This window comes from Wyeomyia smithii, chromosome 3 (genome assembly GCF_029784165.1).
Source record: "Wyeomyia smithii strain HCP4-BCI-WySm-NY-G18 chromosome 3, ASM2978416v1, whole genome shotgun sequence".
Classification (NCBI taxonomy): domain Eukaryota; kingdom Metazoa; phylum Arthropoda; class Insecta; order Diptera; family Culicidae; genus Wyeomyia; species Wyeomyia smithii.
In genome coordinates this window covers 81579341-81595979 of record NC_073696.1, presented here as the reverse complement: position 1 = coordinate 81595979, position 16639 = coordinate 81579341, and the positions used below count along the sequence as shown (strand labels likewise).

General features: G+C 37.3%; 1 protein-coding gene across 2 annotated transcripts; it reads left to right on the top strand.

Moving 5' to 3' along the window:
* The first annotated feature begins 352 nt into the window (after positions 1-352).
* On the top strand, positions 353-14960 carry LOC129730169 (protein borderless). Of its 2 annotated transcripts, XM_055689277.1 has the most exons (8): positions 356-1215; positions 12616-12838; positions 12899-13183; positions 13238-13386; positions 13441-13701; positions 13759-14194; positions 14254-14481; positions 14536-14960. In XM_055689277.1, the coding sequence occupies exons 1-8, from the start codon at positions 997-999 to the stop codon at positions 14772-14774; spliced, it is 2040 nt and encodes a 679-aa protein (XP_055545252.1). In that variant the 5' UTR covers positions 356-996; the 3' UTR covers positions 14775-14960. The 2 variants fall into 2 exon arrangements, with proteins under 2 accessions (XP_055545251.1, XP_055545252.1); XM_055689276.1 differs by having other exon boundaries at positions 353-1215; positions 13238-13701.
* Positions 14961-16639: the final 1679 nt, after the last annotated feature.

Sequence of the window (16639 nt, the reverse complement as noted above, 5' to 3'; positions counted from 1 at the left end):
CACATTTCTTTGCAGATCTGCGGAAAAGAGGGGATATAATCAAAGCAGGATAAAAGTTTCCTATCGGTATGCAGATCAAAACATAACGGAAATGTTGCTAAAAGCTGACCCCTGCTCCCTGTTGAGTGGCAAGCGCTTTCTTTGAATTTCCTCTCCGAATTCTTTTCTCCAGTAATGACAGTAGTAGCAGCGGACACACTTGAAACAGCCGGCTGCTGGCTTCGGCACTTGATTATTCTATCAGTGTAGATCACGCACGCCATACACGGTATATCTTAGAACGTGTTTAGTACAGCCACTAGCTAAGTGCGCACAGTCGGTATTTGTCGCACCAGTACCAGTACACACAAACCGTGGCAGAGCAGTGGGCAGCTGACCCGCGACTCGGATTACTGCTGGCAATCAGTAGCAGATCAGCCGTGATAGTTGACGCGTTCTTGAAAGAATTCGACCGTGCAGGGACTTTGTTTGAGTACTTGCAGATATACGACGAACAAACGCGTCTTAACATATGCAGGACATATGTTCGATTGTTGGTTCTTGACTCATTATCGAAACGAAGTGAATTTTTGACCTTCAGTATGCTAGGGTTAATACGCAGAACTGATGTGTTTTATACCTCACATTGATCCACACGGCAGAGAATGCAGACAGTTTGGATGTTGCTGCCTTATGTGTCAGAATAAGTGAATAAACGCTGTGAGCTTGTTAGAAAACTACGCAGAAATAGTGCGTTGACTTCAACCACAATCATTCCCATTAAGAAGTGAACCGATAAATCGTAGCGAAATGCACACTATTTAGAAGTACAACTCTGTACCCAGCAAACGCTTAATCCGACAAGTGTTCAATATCGTTGACCGTTAAACCATTTTCGAAATCTATCACCAGAATAAAGTGTGTTCACAGAAAGTGCCTAAGATACCTATCAACATCGACGCCCATTAATGTTTAAATAAAAAGAGAGAGAGTGAAGTGAAAGAAATCTCCTCAATCATGTATCCAACCATCAGATTTGGCAGAGAATTGCGAATATTTCTACTGCAGGTGCAAGTAACTCTCGCCCTAATTGGATTACCGACAACCTTTGGTTACCTGGAAGAACGGCCACCCGTCTATCTGGAGGCAAAAGTCGGCTCTTACGTTATCCTGAACTGCCCGGTGGATTTTCCAAAGAACGATCCGATCCCATACGTGCTACACTGGAACAAAGATGTGAGTTTATTACGCCGTTCCCTTTCCGGTGCAGCGGAGATCGCGTTTGGCTTGCGTCACGTGTTGGGTCGTGTTAATCGATGTAAACATAAACATATCGAATAGAGTTTGAATTTGTGGGAAGTTGCCTATTGGCGAGGGTCGTGTGCGGTACAAAGTATTCCAGCGGTTTGCAGATAGCTATCCGCGGATCCCGAGTTTGTTGGTGCTCTTCGTAATTGCTCGCTTAGTGCACGGGATTGTGTTGCATAGAGCTAATGGCGGCATATATCGCTATAGGATGTTTACTGTAGAGTACAGTATCGTTATAATAACCGGCAGCCAGAGTTTAAGGTCAAATCTATTACGGGATTCACGTGCGATTGTTTTATCCACGACATCCCATGGCGTGTGCACCTTCCAGAAGCGGACAAGGGCGGGAGTGATGCTGTTCGCTCTGGAAGATGGTTTAGCCGATTTAGCTGTATCCGCTGGAAATGGTATTGGAATCGTCTGACAACCTTCGAATGCTTGAAATAATTTTGCTGTTTATTTTACTGTAATTAAATAGTAATGTGAACACTTTGAAAAATTTAGAGGATAATTTAAAATAAATTAAACTCTTACGCATTGTAACCGAAAATTATAGTAATGATTCTAAATATTCTTTTAGTTAAAGAAAAGTTGATCTTCAATTATTTATGTGAAGGTTCCATACGAATTTTCGACGTTGAAAAATTCAATCTTATTCGTATAATTAACCTTGAATTTAGCGTGTATTTTTGAAATGAATATGTAATTTCAGACTTTTGTCGATTATTCAATCAAATTCAGGCATTTTGAAAAGTATAATTCATAGCTTAGGTAATATCCCACTTTTCAAAGTCACAAAGTCACCCCGAAATTCAAATTTCCATTTATTTTAAATTATTCATTTATAAAATGTTTCGCTACATTATTGTTATCCAATCCAGTGAAATGAGTTGCTAGTTTTATATAACAAATTTCGAAAGAAAAATATATCTTTAGAACGAAAAAAAAAATTGTAAAACGACCTTACAACTTTCGTTGCCTTTCATATTTCTTAATTTATTATGACATTATTTAATCTGGCCTGTCGTTACAGTACTTGCAAAATGAACCTATTTCTATTCGAGAATAGTCAATCGAATTACAACTTAACCCTCTAGTGCCCAATGCCGCCAATGGCGGGCTTCAGTCGAAGTTCTGAAAAGCTTCAATCAATACTTAAAAATGGTTTATAATGATTCATAGTGATTTTACCGAAGCCCGTCTAAAAGTTAATTTGGGCACTAGAGGGTTAATACTCATTTTTTAATTTTTTTTAAGGTACAAAAACATGTGATTCATAGTTGATGTTTGACACATCCTCGTTTCGGTATAATGTAACGAATCTCTACTTATTAATGCACAATTGGGTTGTTTAGCTATATAAGTTTTTTTATCATCTAAAAAAACTGCATTTTCTAAGCGAAATGTGATTTTCAAAAAATTTCTATCGTTATCCTTTAATTTTTAAATCACGAATTAAAACTGCTCGAAATCTACTCGAAGTCGCTACAATGAGTTCGCCCATGTACCAACTGTCATTGTAGCGATTGAGAACGATTTTTATTCTTCATTTAAAAACCGAAGGATAACGATATAAATTTAAAAAATCACGTTTTGCTCAGAAAATTACACTCTTTTAGCTGATATATAAAATTAAGAAACCCGTGAATAGCTAAACAACCCAATTGGGGCAACATTTTTTGATTTATTATACTCCCCTTTTTGTTTGATTCTGGATTTGATATTAATAACATCTGTTTATTTTTCGAAATGCTTCGCATATTTTCAATATAACTAAAACCATTTTTTTGAGTATGGAGTCAAGAAGAACTGAATGGTGAACGCAAGACACGATTTTTCACAGATATTTTTACGTATAATCCCGCAATTCTGAACGCAATATAACGAATGCGAATGCCAAAAATGCTTCATTGATGATTTATGCAGGTACATAGTTATAACTCCTGTTCTCTGATAACATTAACCATTACATTGACATTGACCAGTAACCATTCATTTTTTTAATTTTCTGTTCTATTTTCTTTTCAGTTCCATATTCATTTTTTTCAGTTTTTTTTCGCTCAAAATCATTAGTAAACCTAATATAACTTTTTGTATTTTTTAAAACGATCACCCCCGAGAGAAAAATGCATTTATGTTATTTTTATTTGAATACATACATTGAGAAAAGTTTTAAAAATGGTGCTTTTTTATTCCTTTTTCGGGGTGAAAAAAGTGACGGACTTTCGCATATAATGATGCGTTTTTGTCAAAAACTGTTCCAAAATACATATAAAATAATTTATTTGTTGAATAATGCTCTATTTTTGTTAATTACTTTTGTAACAAATGCGATGAAAAATATTACAATTTTTTTTGGATAACTTTGGGGGAATAATTGCGTATTTTAATTATCTTAAAGACAAATGCAATTTTGTATATGTAAATAGCTTAAGTAGTTTTTTCTGCAACCATACAAGCTAATCCAGCACGAGACGCTGCGCAAAATTGTTACTAAGTCCGCAATTTCATTTTATTTTTTATCAAACTTTGTTTTTGTCATGTCCAAAGTCACCTTTAAATGAATGCATAAGATTATTTCTCTGCGTTAGGTACTCTTTTTACCGCGAAATGAAATGAAGAGAAAAAAACTCCTCCGACTGAGGAGGAGATTTTTGAAGATTCTAATCTGATTGAATTAACCTGATTCCGTTGAAATCGCAAAATTTCCTTATTTTTATCAAAAATTTTGTCAGCATTTCAGATGCCTTTTAATTATCTTTTAATAAAAAGCATAATCATTCTGCTTGGATTTCTTGTAATTTAAACATGAAAAAGAAGCCTGTCCAGTATTCCTGTCAGAGCTTCATTGTTTTACTTTAGGATAAGCCACAACGTTCCGTACGCGGGGTCAAGCGACCTCGCGGAATACTTGCTAGAACAAGATTACCTTTATCAAATCCATCCAATCTATTTCGTTCCTAATTACTAAGCTATGTACTTTGTTATTCCAATATTCGCTCTACACACTCGCGGCCGTACTAACGTTATTTACTTGTTCCATTTAAGCCAAGCGGCCACCGCTGTTTCTTTCTCATGCAAAATAGAGCGCCAAATATCCTTATCAAATATTGTCAAATTTCTCTTGAAACAAATAAAAAAAACTAGTTGCGTTGACCGCACTGATAAAGCATACATGCCGCGGTTACTATTTGAGAATATGCTATTTCTGATGCTGATTTTTCTCTCATTTGAGAAAAGATGCGTGTGCATTAAGTGCATACAAAAGGATACCCAAGCAACAATTGAAACATAACTAAAAAATAAATTGTGATTATTTGTTGCACTAATGAAATTCCGAGGTTTTAAGAAACATTTTTTGTTACTACGATGAAATTGTAAAGATACAAGCAACAACTAAAGTTGCATCGTTGCTTCAAAAATCTTCACACCAACAACGTAATTCACGAGGTTGGATTTGTTGTTGAAACGTGTAAACGGCATTTGAAAACCTAACCTTCACTGAATAAATCTAGTGGGTGGAGCATATAAGTTGCCAACGTGATGCTTGCGAGATACACAAAACAAACACACAACAATACTTCTAAAAGTTGCTGTCATGTACTCAGCTATGTAACAGCAACTTTTGTTCGATCATTTGCCTTATTTGTTTTTGCGATGAGGTTATTTACTGCGTTGTAACTTTTGGATACTTGGATTGGAAGTCGTCCAAACAGTGTGGGTCTTCAGAACGAAATAAATAAATTGCTTGTGAATTTAATTAACACGCTGAGGTGCTGATGAATTAAAGAAGCAAAATAAAAAAACTGAGAATGAGCATGAGCATGATGAGCATGATTGGGGGAGCAAAATTAAAAACTGAGCCATAAACTAGCAAGTGTTTCTACAGCAAATGACGTAAATAATAAAAACGAGAAAATTTGATAGAAATTGATAACTGGAGTTGAACCCTTATCAAATTTCTGGAAATCAAAGATAAATCGCTATACAGACAATATTTTTCCATTCTGACCATTTGCCATTTTATAATCTTATTACACCCTAGTTGCTGCTACGATACATTCTCGTTGCTGAAATTTGACCATGCAGCATTTACCATGTTGTTATCAAATTCCACGCACAAGTTCATACACATTGCTGTTTCATTCTTGAAACTTGTGAAGAAACAACGAAAATGTTGCAATTGGCTCCGCCTCCTGCGCTTTTTTTGTCATTGTATAAGAAACTGAGATGTAGCTGCAACTTAGTTTCGCATAAGAATTTGTTGCTGTGATGCACAAAGTTCATAATCGAAACAAATTTTGCTGCTTGGGTACTTATGTCCATGGAAATGGAATGTAAAAAGTAGTTATATGGAAATAAAATTTTTCCAAATTCTGGGAAGGTCTGTTCATCTCTTCCCACTCACGAGTCGTGAGTCATCTAGAAGAGATGTCTTACGCTGATCAGTTGCTAGCTTATAAATGTACTAGAAATATTTTAAAACTCTCGCTCGTTATTTCGACAATCTTGAAAGTTGTGGTCTTCAGCAGAGTGGTTTAAAAGGTTAAGGATTTGTGGTTGGCGGACATTATGGTACGAAATTCAACCACAGCGCGACGCTAGTGTGCATGTAGTTCTGGATATTTTAGTCTCAATCTCGAGAATCCCACCTTGCAGAGAGTTTCCGTCTTCAGCAAAGTTGTTTAGGTAGTCAAGGGCGTTTATTTGCTTGATTGAGCATTTTGAACATAATTTATCTCGTGAATCCAACCACTTAAGAAATTTCAGCATACTTATTAAGGAGGATAGGTACTCTGGGTGGTATACAAATTGGTATTAAATTCAAACGCTACGTGGCGCTAGTGTGTATGGAGTGTTGAGTCTTTTGAGCTAAATTTAGCTAGTAAATCTAAACACTTAGAAATATGCGGTCTTCAAAACAATTGTTCACATGGTTCACAAGGTCGTTGGTTAATAGTTTGATTGTGAATTCTGCCACAACGTAGTGCTAATGTGCTCGAAGTTTTCAGTATTTTTCCTTACTTTATCACGTGAATTCAACCACTTAGAAAATTGTGGTCTATAGAAAAGTTACGCAAAAGGTCTTCAGTTTTTGGTTCACTGACAGTTTGGTTGAGAATAAGATGCTAGTGTACGTTTAGCTTTAAACGTTATGAACTAAATTTATTTAAAAAATCCAACTAATAAGAAAGTTGCAACGTTCAGAAAGTCACGGAAAAACTTTCTTAGAAGAGATAAGAAGTCCTACACAAATTACGCAACGCCAAAAATCTAGATTCGAGGCCCCCTACCCCCTATGTAACAATAAGAATCGTCCGATGTGTCGCCTTGCCCCTGCCGCAGTCCCTTTTTTTATTTAAGGGGGGATTTGTTAGTAGCTTAAGTATTTATGATAAATATTAGTAAATAATGAGTATGTGTGTCCAATCACAAATGGTGACTTCTCAACACTGTTAGAAATTTGTAATTTTAATTGTTAGGATTTGTTTGCTTTCGCAATTAGGACTTATCATTCGTAGGGATTTAAACCTACTTGTCAGAAGAGGGGAAGTAAACTTACAACTAGCTTAATTGCTAACTTATTGGCTATAAAGAGAGCTTATCGTAGCAATTGAGGATTGCAACGATTTTTGTCGAAAATTGTTAATAATTTTATTTGACATAGCTTCTAATGGTTCAACACCAGTAAGGCTATGTAATTCGAGTGTACCAAACCAAGGAGGACGCTTCAAAATCATTTTCAGAATTTTATCTGAATCCTTTGGAGCGTTTTCTTCCTTGTTGAACAGCAACTTGACCAGATCGGTACAGCATAAAGCATTGCTGGTCTAAAAATTTGTTCGTAAATCAAAATTTTGTTCTTTAAACAAAGTTTAGAATTCCTGTTAAGGAGAGGATATAAACATCTCGTATATTTGATGCACTTGGCTTGTATACTCTCAATGTGCTCTTTGAAAATAAGTTTTTTATCATATATTAGTCCCAAGTACTTAACCTTGTCAGACCAACTTAATATAACCCCATTCATCTTGACAACGTGATTATTGTTTGGCTCAAGGAAAGAAGCCCAAGGCTTATGCGGAAAAATTATCATTTGAGTTTTAGAAGCATTGGGAGAGATTTTCCACTTTTGCAAGTAGGAAGAAAAAATATCTAAACTTTTCTGCAATCGACTGCATATGACACGTGCCGCAGTCCCCTTCCAAACTCTCAATGTTCAGCGAACATCACAGTACGTAATTGAGAATTTTTACGTTTATTCTCTTCTATAAGTAAACTTTTTCAAAGAATAATTCTTAGTGGAAGAGAGAGTTGAAAAAAAAACACATAAAAAGGGTAATGAAAAATGAAACAAATGATTTTCAATTGAAAGCGAAAGTTAACAGCGTCACCATCGCCTGACGATTTTCAATTGGACGTCGTTTCTATTCCCTTTGTAATGATGGGTTGATTGGATATGTCATATGAGAATATATTTTGTGTTACAGCAATTTTAGTAAGGTAATATTAAACGAAAAACCAAACGGTCGAATCGAACATGTTTTGGTAACTTTAATATAATTCTTGTTCTAGGCAACACATATCTCTGTTTTTGACATATTTTTAATGTAAAAAAGCATAATCTTTCGAATGGAATAAAAAAATTTAAGATGAAATGGCACCTACTCAAAAATTATTTTTTTATGAAAAAAATCTATATTCTAATGCAATATGGCGACCACCCACTTCGATATTTGCAGGAAAGGCTCATTGATTTCCCTTTCCAATGATATTTGCATAAGTTTAGTTAATAAGTTAGTTTGCATAGTTCTATAGAGAAATTTATGAGCTAGAGCAATTTTGGTAAGCCAAGTTTTGACGAAAAACGAAGGGTCCAAAAAAGTATTGATTTCCAGTTAACGAGGGGTTCATCAATTTGATCAACAAAGTACAGTTCTTTTAATTATTCAACACAAACATAACATATAATTTGCGAATCGACCGTAATGTTGATATCGGGGGATTTTGGCTAAGCGGCCTTTTAATTTGGAACAAATTATTTTATTCTGTCCAACGTTTCAACACCTGTTGGTGTCTTCATCAGGGAAAGAATGATAAGGTTTCTCGTCCTATGGCTTTTTAAAGCACAGTTATAAGCTTTGAAATACGTTTTTTTACGATTCATTGTTCACAAAACTAAAACATAAACACATATAACGCACAATGGAAACGTAACCGGATTAACAATTTTCAAAAACTTGTATAAACACGAGTCAGCTGCTTGACAAGACTGATGTCCCGGTTAGAAAAATTGAGTTTATTTTATCTTCTGGTAAGATACTAAATTTTTTAATACAACGAAAAATAAGATAACTTTTCTTTTTTGATTGCAAATAATTTCGAATGCTTCATATATTCGTTTATGTTTTTAGTGAGCAACACAACATAGAAACGACGCAAAGAATACTCTAATGTTATAAATTTTAGGAGGATGGAATGTTTAAATTAATACAAACGATGTTCAATTACATATGACAATTTTTGTCCTATCCAAGAAAATTAGCAATTGAATTTAGTTCATAAAAGTATACACATGCACTACCAACACAAAACACAAGTGAAAATAATGTTTTGAATACATTTTGTACAATTGGAAGGACAATTTTCTTGATTTAGATTTTTTTTTGAAAAAGCGTGATGAAAACGAAAATCAAGCGTAAGAAAATCGAGCGTGAATTTGGCGAGTTTTGATAAAAACGACTGTTGATAAAAGCAAAAAAGCACTGTAAAATTTATAAAAAAAATTAATCGAAAAATACGTCGTTTAATTATTTTTCGTCAAGATACGACATTAGACCTTCAAGGGGTCACCTAAATTTGAAACAATGTAATAAAAATTTACAATTTGCAGCGGTATTTAAAACTTGCGAAATTACTTACTGATGTTTTATTGTTTATTTTATACTCAATGCAGAAAAAATTTCAAATGAGGATAAAAATAACCTTTTACATTGGCACTTCAGTTTTTATTTTTTTTTATTCTCGCTTATTTTCCGTCGGTCTAGTTCCGCCACTGCTGTTGTGCCAATCACCGACGCCCAAGGAGGCGACTCCACCCAGGACCCTAACTAACGACCCGTTGATTAACGGACCGGTGCCAACGGCTTTACTTCCTCATGCGATGGAAGGCGTGTTCCCAGAAATTTTTCGCCTCAGAAAATCTCCCGGTATCGGCTAGAACTGAATCTAGGCCAGTTGAGTTGGTTGTGAGTGGATCACGTCACCCCACAACCATCGACACCTATGTCGGCGTTGGGATTCGAACCCAGGCGTCGAGCGTGGTTGGCGGAGACGTTACCAACCACGCTAGGCCTCTGGCACTTCAGGTTATCCACTAAGAACTTGATGTGACCAGAAAAAAAATGTTGCGGATTTTATTTTTCTATTGTTCGTCTATTAGTGCACTACATTTATTCTACAATCAAGCATTTTTATTTTTTTGTTTGAATGAAAATTGCTTTATTGTCATAAAGTGAAAACATAATTTGGATGATCTTTCCCAAAATGTTTCTTAAATGATATAATTATTATTAGCTAGTGATTCTTTCTTCCCAACGACAAATTAATATTTTTTGTTGACACTTTCAAGTAAGACATAGTCGTACAACAATTTACAATTAAATGTTGATAATAAATCACTAGGAAGCACATTTCCAAACCTCGATCCGACATTGGCGCACAATTGTCTGGCAACCAAATCAGCAGCCCACTAATAGGGTGATTCACCGGGCCACAAATTACTGGATTCACTGTTTTCCCTCGTTGATTTTCAGATCCATCTCGATATTATTTAATAAACCCACTTTCAATACACAGCGGGCATAACTGGTGCACACACAAGCAATGCAGTTACCACCCACCACTCGTGACAATGACGGCAATAGTAGAGCTATTTGTAAGTCGGCAAAAGTACCTATACACGACAGCTTTTGCTATATTACGCCCGCAACAGCAGCAGGGATGGGGTAGGGAAGCCAATGCGACTAGACCCGAACTGCGTTGTACGTGTATATCGGCAAAGCACCACGTACGGTTACAGCGTCGGTCGGTATGCCTGCGAAAGCTGCCGGAAAATGTGTCACGATGACAGTTTCAATTAATTTCAGTACTATGTATAGGGATCATTCGGGAACGTTATTATTACGCCCATGGTTGTGTTGAATGGCTAAAATAGGTTCGTTCAGCACGCTGGAAGCCGGTCGGAGTACCGATAATGTGCTTTTGTTGTGTCGGTTGGGTTGTAAAATGATACACGCCAAGTTTGATTGAGCTGATCACAAAATGTAAATCAATCGCGACGACATGCGTTCCACGTGAAATGTACTTCAAACCGCACTTCATAGTCACTATCAGTTAGGTGTTCGTTTATGGAAGCTGGAGAACTGCGTCAAAGGAATATCGAATTTCGCTTATTAGATCATAGGAAAAGCCAGTTTATCCGATTTAATTAGAGAAAAGATACTTGAAAATATTTATTTATTAATTATTAGGTTTTATTCTATTTTTTACAAATCCATATAACATTCATTCAGTTTACTAATTATTCGCTCTCCTGCTTTGAAGAACTTGAATAAGGACGAGTAAAAAATCGTAAAAAAATTCAAAAAAAGTAAAAACAGAGATTTTTTAGTTCGTCGATTTTCGCCAATTAAAGTTTTATACATTTTACACCCAGATTTATTCACATTGTGTGAAAATATTGTGTAGAATTGGGATGAGGAAAGATTTTAAAACGAGCACACGAGAAAATTACTAATCGTCACTAGGAAATGTTCCGTTTTCGTCCTAGTCAGGTGGGCCATGGCCCCCAAGCCTCCATCCTTTGGAAGTTCCCAGAAAAGTTCCCTAGCCTTGTTAAGCCAAAAACGGATGCCTTATTTTGTCGGTACAAAATATCCGTTTACGATTCAATCAAACCGAGCAGCAGGATGTTTTCCATAAGCAATCATCTCCGTCGCACACATACCAGTAGAATTAGTGCTATTTTCAAAACGTTGCTTCATAATTGGGTCTGAATTTTGTTGCTATGAATTCTGCTATTTAATGAGAAGCACAACTTTCAACATTTTTGTTTATTATATATTATATAGATTTTTGGGTAGATTCACACGTTTATGCTGTGTACACACATGTCGTTTCGAAAAACAGACTCTATTCAATTCATACACCAAATCAATTATATTCCAAGTCCGAACTGAATTTCAATTAATTTTATGTTTTTGAAAGGCAATCCAAAGCAAGCGAATATGCAAGAGAAGCATAGTTACTGCTCTTTTATATTTTTTGTCGTTACTACGATACTCTCACTTTGATTTGGACTGCTTCAACTTGCAAAACACTATACAGCTCTTGGCAATGCTGATTGTTGACAATAGTGTCCAAATGACATCAAGTTTGATAAATGAAAATGGCAAACATTGAATTTACGTTATTATTCCGTCCATAAATTCATTACTGCTCGTCTGACCAAAGTGACCCTAATATGATAATTATTATGATATAGCCCGCGTCTTCTTAACCGTACAACAGCCTACCACAGAGTTCATAGAATCGAAAATGGTCATCACAACAAGGGCCTGACCGGCCAAACAGTTGCTCCACTAGGGTAGCAGCACAGAATAGGTTCGCCTTGTATTTTGGATTAAATGATTCCGAAGTATACCTTTATTTAATAATCAAGAGTGGGAGTGCTCAATGATAGTATTTCAAAAGTGTGGGATAAGTGCAGTTCATTCACTCTAACTTTAGCCTGAAAGCAGACTGCTTCCGTGCCTCGACCTTCAAACATAATCGTTACTCATTATCTCATCGCCATGCTGCGAGTCAGGATGAACAGGGCAGAAATTCATTGCTGGCCAGTGATGCGCATTCATTAAATTAATACTTTCGGAATCTCAATTATCAAACGCCATTCAGTTTTGCCAGATTGGCGTGACATTTTCGGTGATTCCCTCGGTAGGCAGCTGGATGGGGAGAATTTTCCCACGGTGTCAGCGTCATTCACAATTTTCCGGTCGAACGCTTCGCTGTGAGCAGGAATTATTTTTCGCGTTATCAGCAGACCAGTGCCGTGCTGATGAGGTTTTTTTATCTATACACAAGTCCATTGAACCTTGTTTTATAAATTTATTCTACGATACTGACACTTTTTTAGAGCAGGCGTATTTCGCATTTTAATTCCATAATTGAATAATAGCGGAAAAAAGTGTAAAAACGACATTATACCTACAAATTTGAATTTTCATTTTTGTGAATCTTGTTTGTTTATTTTCTGCATGCTCTCAGGATCGCCCGGTATTTACTCTGTATGATGGAATTTTAAACACATATGAAACATTCATCGGTCGAGTAACGCTTCTCAACAACGACCTTGTGTATGGCAGAGCATCGCTTAATTTGACCTCGATCCGTGAAAGCGATAATGGCTGGTACGAGTGTAAGGTTATTTTCCCAAATCGGGTACCAAACAAGCGGAATAACGGAACGTGGTTTCACATTTCCGTGCTGGGTGAGTACTTTGCAGGATTGATTGTTTATCTTGATAATTGAAATTGGCACTTTCATGCAGGCGGAACCCTACTGAAGATACCCCCCGTCAATCAGACGGTACTGGAGGGCGATCCCGCGTTTTTCCATTGCCTAGCTCAGAACCCCGAAACAATGTTCATCGAGTGGTACAAGGACAATGTTCCACTTCTGGATTTGTACGATCTTCTGCACCGATCCACCTTTGGCCCAGATGGAAGCCTAACAATTAACCCGACCCAAATGAGTGACCTAGGATTCTTCAAGTGTCAAGTGCGAAATACGATGAACGACACCCAAGATGCGAACGCATTTCTCAACGTGCAATGTAAGAGTTAAAGCACCGTTTTTAGCGAATATTTCGAAACTAATATTATTACAGATAAAGCCAAGGTCATCTACGCTCCAAAAGAGGTTTATTTACCGTTTGGAGAACCTGCTGTGCTAGACTGTCACTTCCGTTCGAATCCCCCGTTAACAAATCTACGATGGGAGAAGGATGGTTTCTTATTCGATCCATACAACGTGCAGGTAAGCAACGACAGTCCGTGGAACTTTTTCAGATCGAAGAAAACTGCTTTTCAGGGGGTATTCTATAAACGAAACGGAAGCATTTACTTCGAAAAAGTTGATGACACACACGCAGGTCGTTATTCGTGCACTCCTTACAACGACCTCGGTACGGAGGGGCCGTCGCCGATCATCAACGTGATCGTGCAGAAACCGCCCATTCTAACACTGAAACCGAAGTTACTTTACGTGACCAAAATTGGTGGCACAGTTGAGATGCATTGTGATGCGAGGGATCGTGATGGGATGCACACACCACCGATTGCATGGATCAAGGTAAACTGTACTAACAACTGCACTCTCATGATTGTAGTACATCAATATTTATTTTAGAAAGACGGAAGCTTGTTACCCCACGGTCGTTACCAACAGAATGGGGGAAACCTAACGATAGAGGATATTGTAGAATCGGATCGTGGCATCTATGCATGTCAGGCGACGAATGAAGCTGCCACTGTATCAGCTGATGCGGAAATAATGATCGAAAATGTCTCTCCTAGGGCTCCCTACAATCTAACAGGCAACAGCTCCGATACGGCCATCACGCTTCGATGGGCTCCGGGTTACATCCGTCAGTATCTTGAGTACATCATCTGGTACCGTTTAGCTGAGGCTCCAGAATGGCGAACCTTCAAGGTCAGCAACAAGCACGTGTTGGAGGCTACGATCACCAATCTACAACCCGCAAAAGAGTACGAATTTATGGTGTTGTGCCAGGACAACTATGGGGATGGGATGTTTAGCAAGTCATTCAGATATTTTACAAAGCGTGAGTTGGAACTCGTGTTGAGAAACTTTTGTCCTACTTAAATTTTGTATAATCAACAGCTAAAGAATTCGAGCAACCGGAAACCTTCCAGGATACACTTTTGCAGTTTAATCAGATCGGCTCTCCGATCAATTTAACGATCGAAAAGCGCAGCAATAATTACGAAGCACGTTGGCAACCGCCGGAATTGGGGCTGGATCAGCTACGTTACTATATCCTCCGATGGTGGGTCGAACCTCAGCACAAACTGCATGGAAGTGTGTCTACCCCCGATGTCAGCTATATCCGTGAGTAAGCTACATAGTTATGCTTGACCACTATTTACAATTTGTTCATTGCAGTTGATGATCTGGACGAAGACGAATTATACACATTCCAGGTGTTTGCCGTATCCACCACCAATTATACCAGCGGAAGTAACGAAGTGGAGATTTACATGTACCCGTACCAAAGGGTAAAGGTAATCACTGTCAGCGGAGTGCTGATCCTGCTTGTATGCCTTGGAGTGATAAGCACTCTGCTGTACATGAAGCGCAATCGGATCAAAAAATTGCGCGAAGCAGAAAACGTGAAAATTTGAGTGTTTGCTACGCTTGCTCGTAAAGATTACGCCAAAGAAATCTGCTGTTCATTAAACTCTAGAGCTAAAGTGTCTGATTATTAGATTAAGTCAGTTTTAAGTAGTGCCTCGTTAGAAGGTACACAATTTCAAAACGGTAAAATAAAGTTACTCGAGAAAGTAGGTGCGTCATCGCTTGGAACATTACTTTACTACTGTTCCAACCTGCTCATCTGTTGTTGAAGTGAAATCCATAAAATTGATTAACCAAAACCTAAATTAAGAAAATGGCTTACCCCCACTTTTACACAAAAAAATATCGTTGGGTGGGTACAAGAAAATAATTACAATTTATTGTTGGTTGTTTTTTCCTCTGGACGCAAATGTATATTTGGGTAAAAAAATTTTTATTGTTATTTGTTTTTGTATCAAAAAAACAAACGTTCTACCCTTATGACGGTTGATTAAATTTGAACAATTACCTTACAAACTGAATTAACGCAAATGACTTCTAAAACAACGTTTATTTTTTTATCACCATACACATTGAATTCAATCACATGATAGCAGCTATTGAGAACGCAACACATGCTGAGCACTGCTTCTTGCAAACCATTCTTAGTCCTTGAAGGCCGGTTGCTTAAAAATGTATGAAAATATAGATTACGGTGTCAAGTGCTTATATCCGGGAGGCTAAGAAATGTGTGTTTCTCAAGGCGTAGGGGACAGATTTGAGCTACACAGCTTTAATACTCTGTGTTGCGTTTTGGTAGAAAAGACACCAAATGGTGGTGGAGTATTCTAGTGTAGAATGGACCAGGGTCGGCTTGTAGATAGCATACGTTTTTCAAGCTTATTGCAAAATAAAATAAATTTTGTTGCGATAAAGTGTATGGATCTATATTAGCAGTATGATTAATTTGAAATCGAGCACTAGATAAAACGTAGAATAACGTTTAATGATTTAAAACTAATTGTTGTAAACTGTAGTTGTTAAGGCCCAGTTACACACACGGCGTAATGACGCCTTCTCCATACAAAATATTTTGAATGGAGAAGGCGTCATTACGCCGTGTGTGTAACTGGGCCTTCAAACATACGGGGGGTAGACGAAATGATTGAGACAGGCAAAACTTTGTCAATTTTTACAAGGCCAAAACTTCACAAAATATGAATCTATTTTTACGAAACCAGTTTCATTTTACTGGAAAACTATCCTAGTTTTTTAGTACTACTTGAGAACTTAACGTGACCAGCCTTAGCGGATATGTTCCGGAATTTAGGAGTGTGTGTGAGAATGTACTTTTTTGCAAAGCGTAAAACTCCTTCTGGCATCTCGTTTCTTTTAGGTTCATATGTTGCAATGGACGAGAATTCATTCCGAATTCATTGGTAGCCAAAGATCGAAAATCCGTAAGGGACCATCGTGGTATGAATCTTCTTGTCTACTTCCTTGTTTGCGACTGAAGGAGACTGTGTTTTAAGTTCTAATTCGGTTCTAAACAACAGGAAAAGCAATGACTCAAGGTGAATTGAGAAACGTCGAATATACCGGAGGCGGGGGAAGCGTCGTATTCACCGAGTTTGACAGTTCTGCCGGTCAGGTAAAGGTGAGGCTTAGTGGACAGATTGTCTGTCGTTAACTTTTATTTGGCGCATTTGAATCTCGTTATTTACTTTGTCGTAGGCCACAGAGAGATCAGTATTTTTTATTTTTAAATATAAAATAAATGAACTACTGGTCCAAATACGGATTTGTACAAAATCACTTTCTTGTGACAGCGTATGCTCCTGAATCGAAACGTTCCGCGATGGGCAAAGTAGGCCCGATTTCCATCTTGAATGCGTTGCGAAGTGTGTGAGTTGACTACCTTTACTGAAAATCG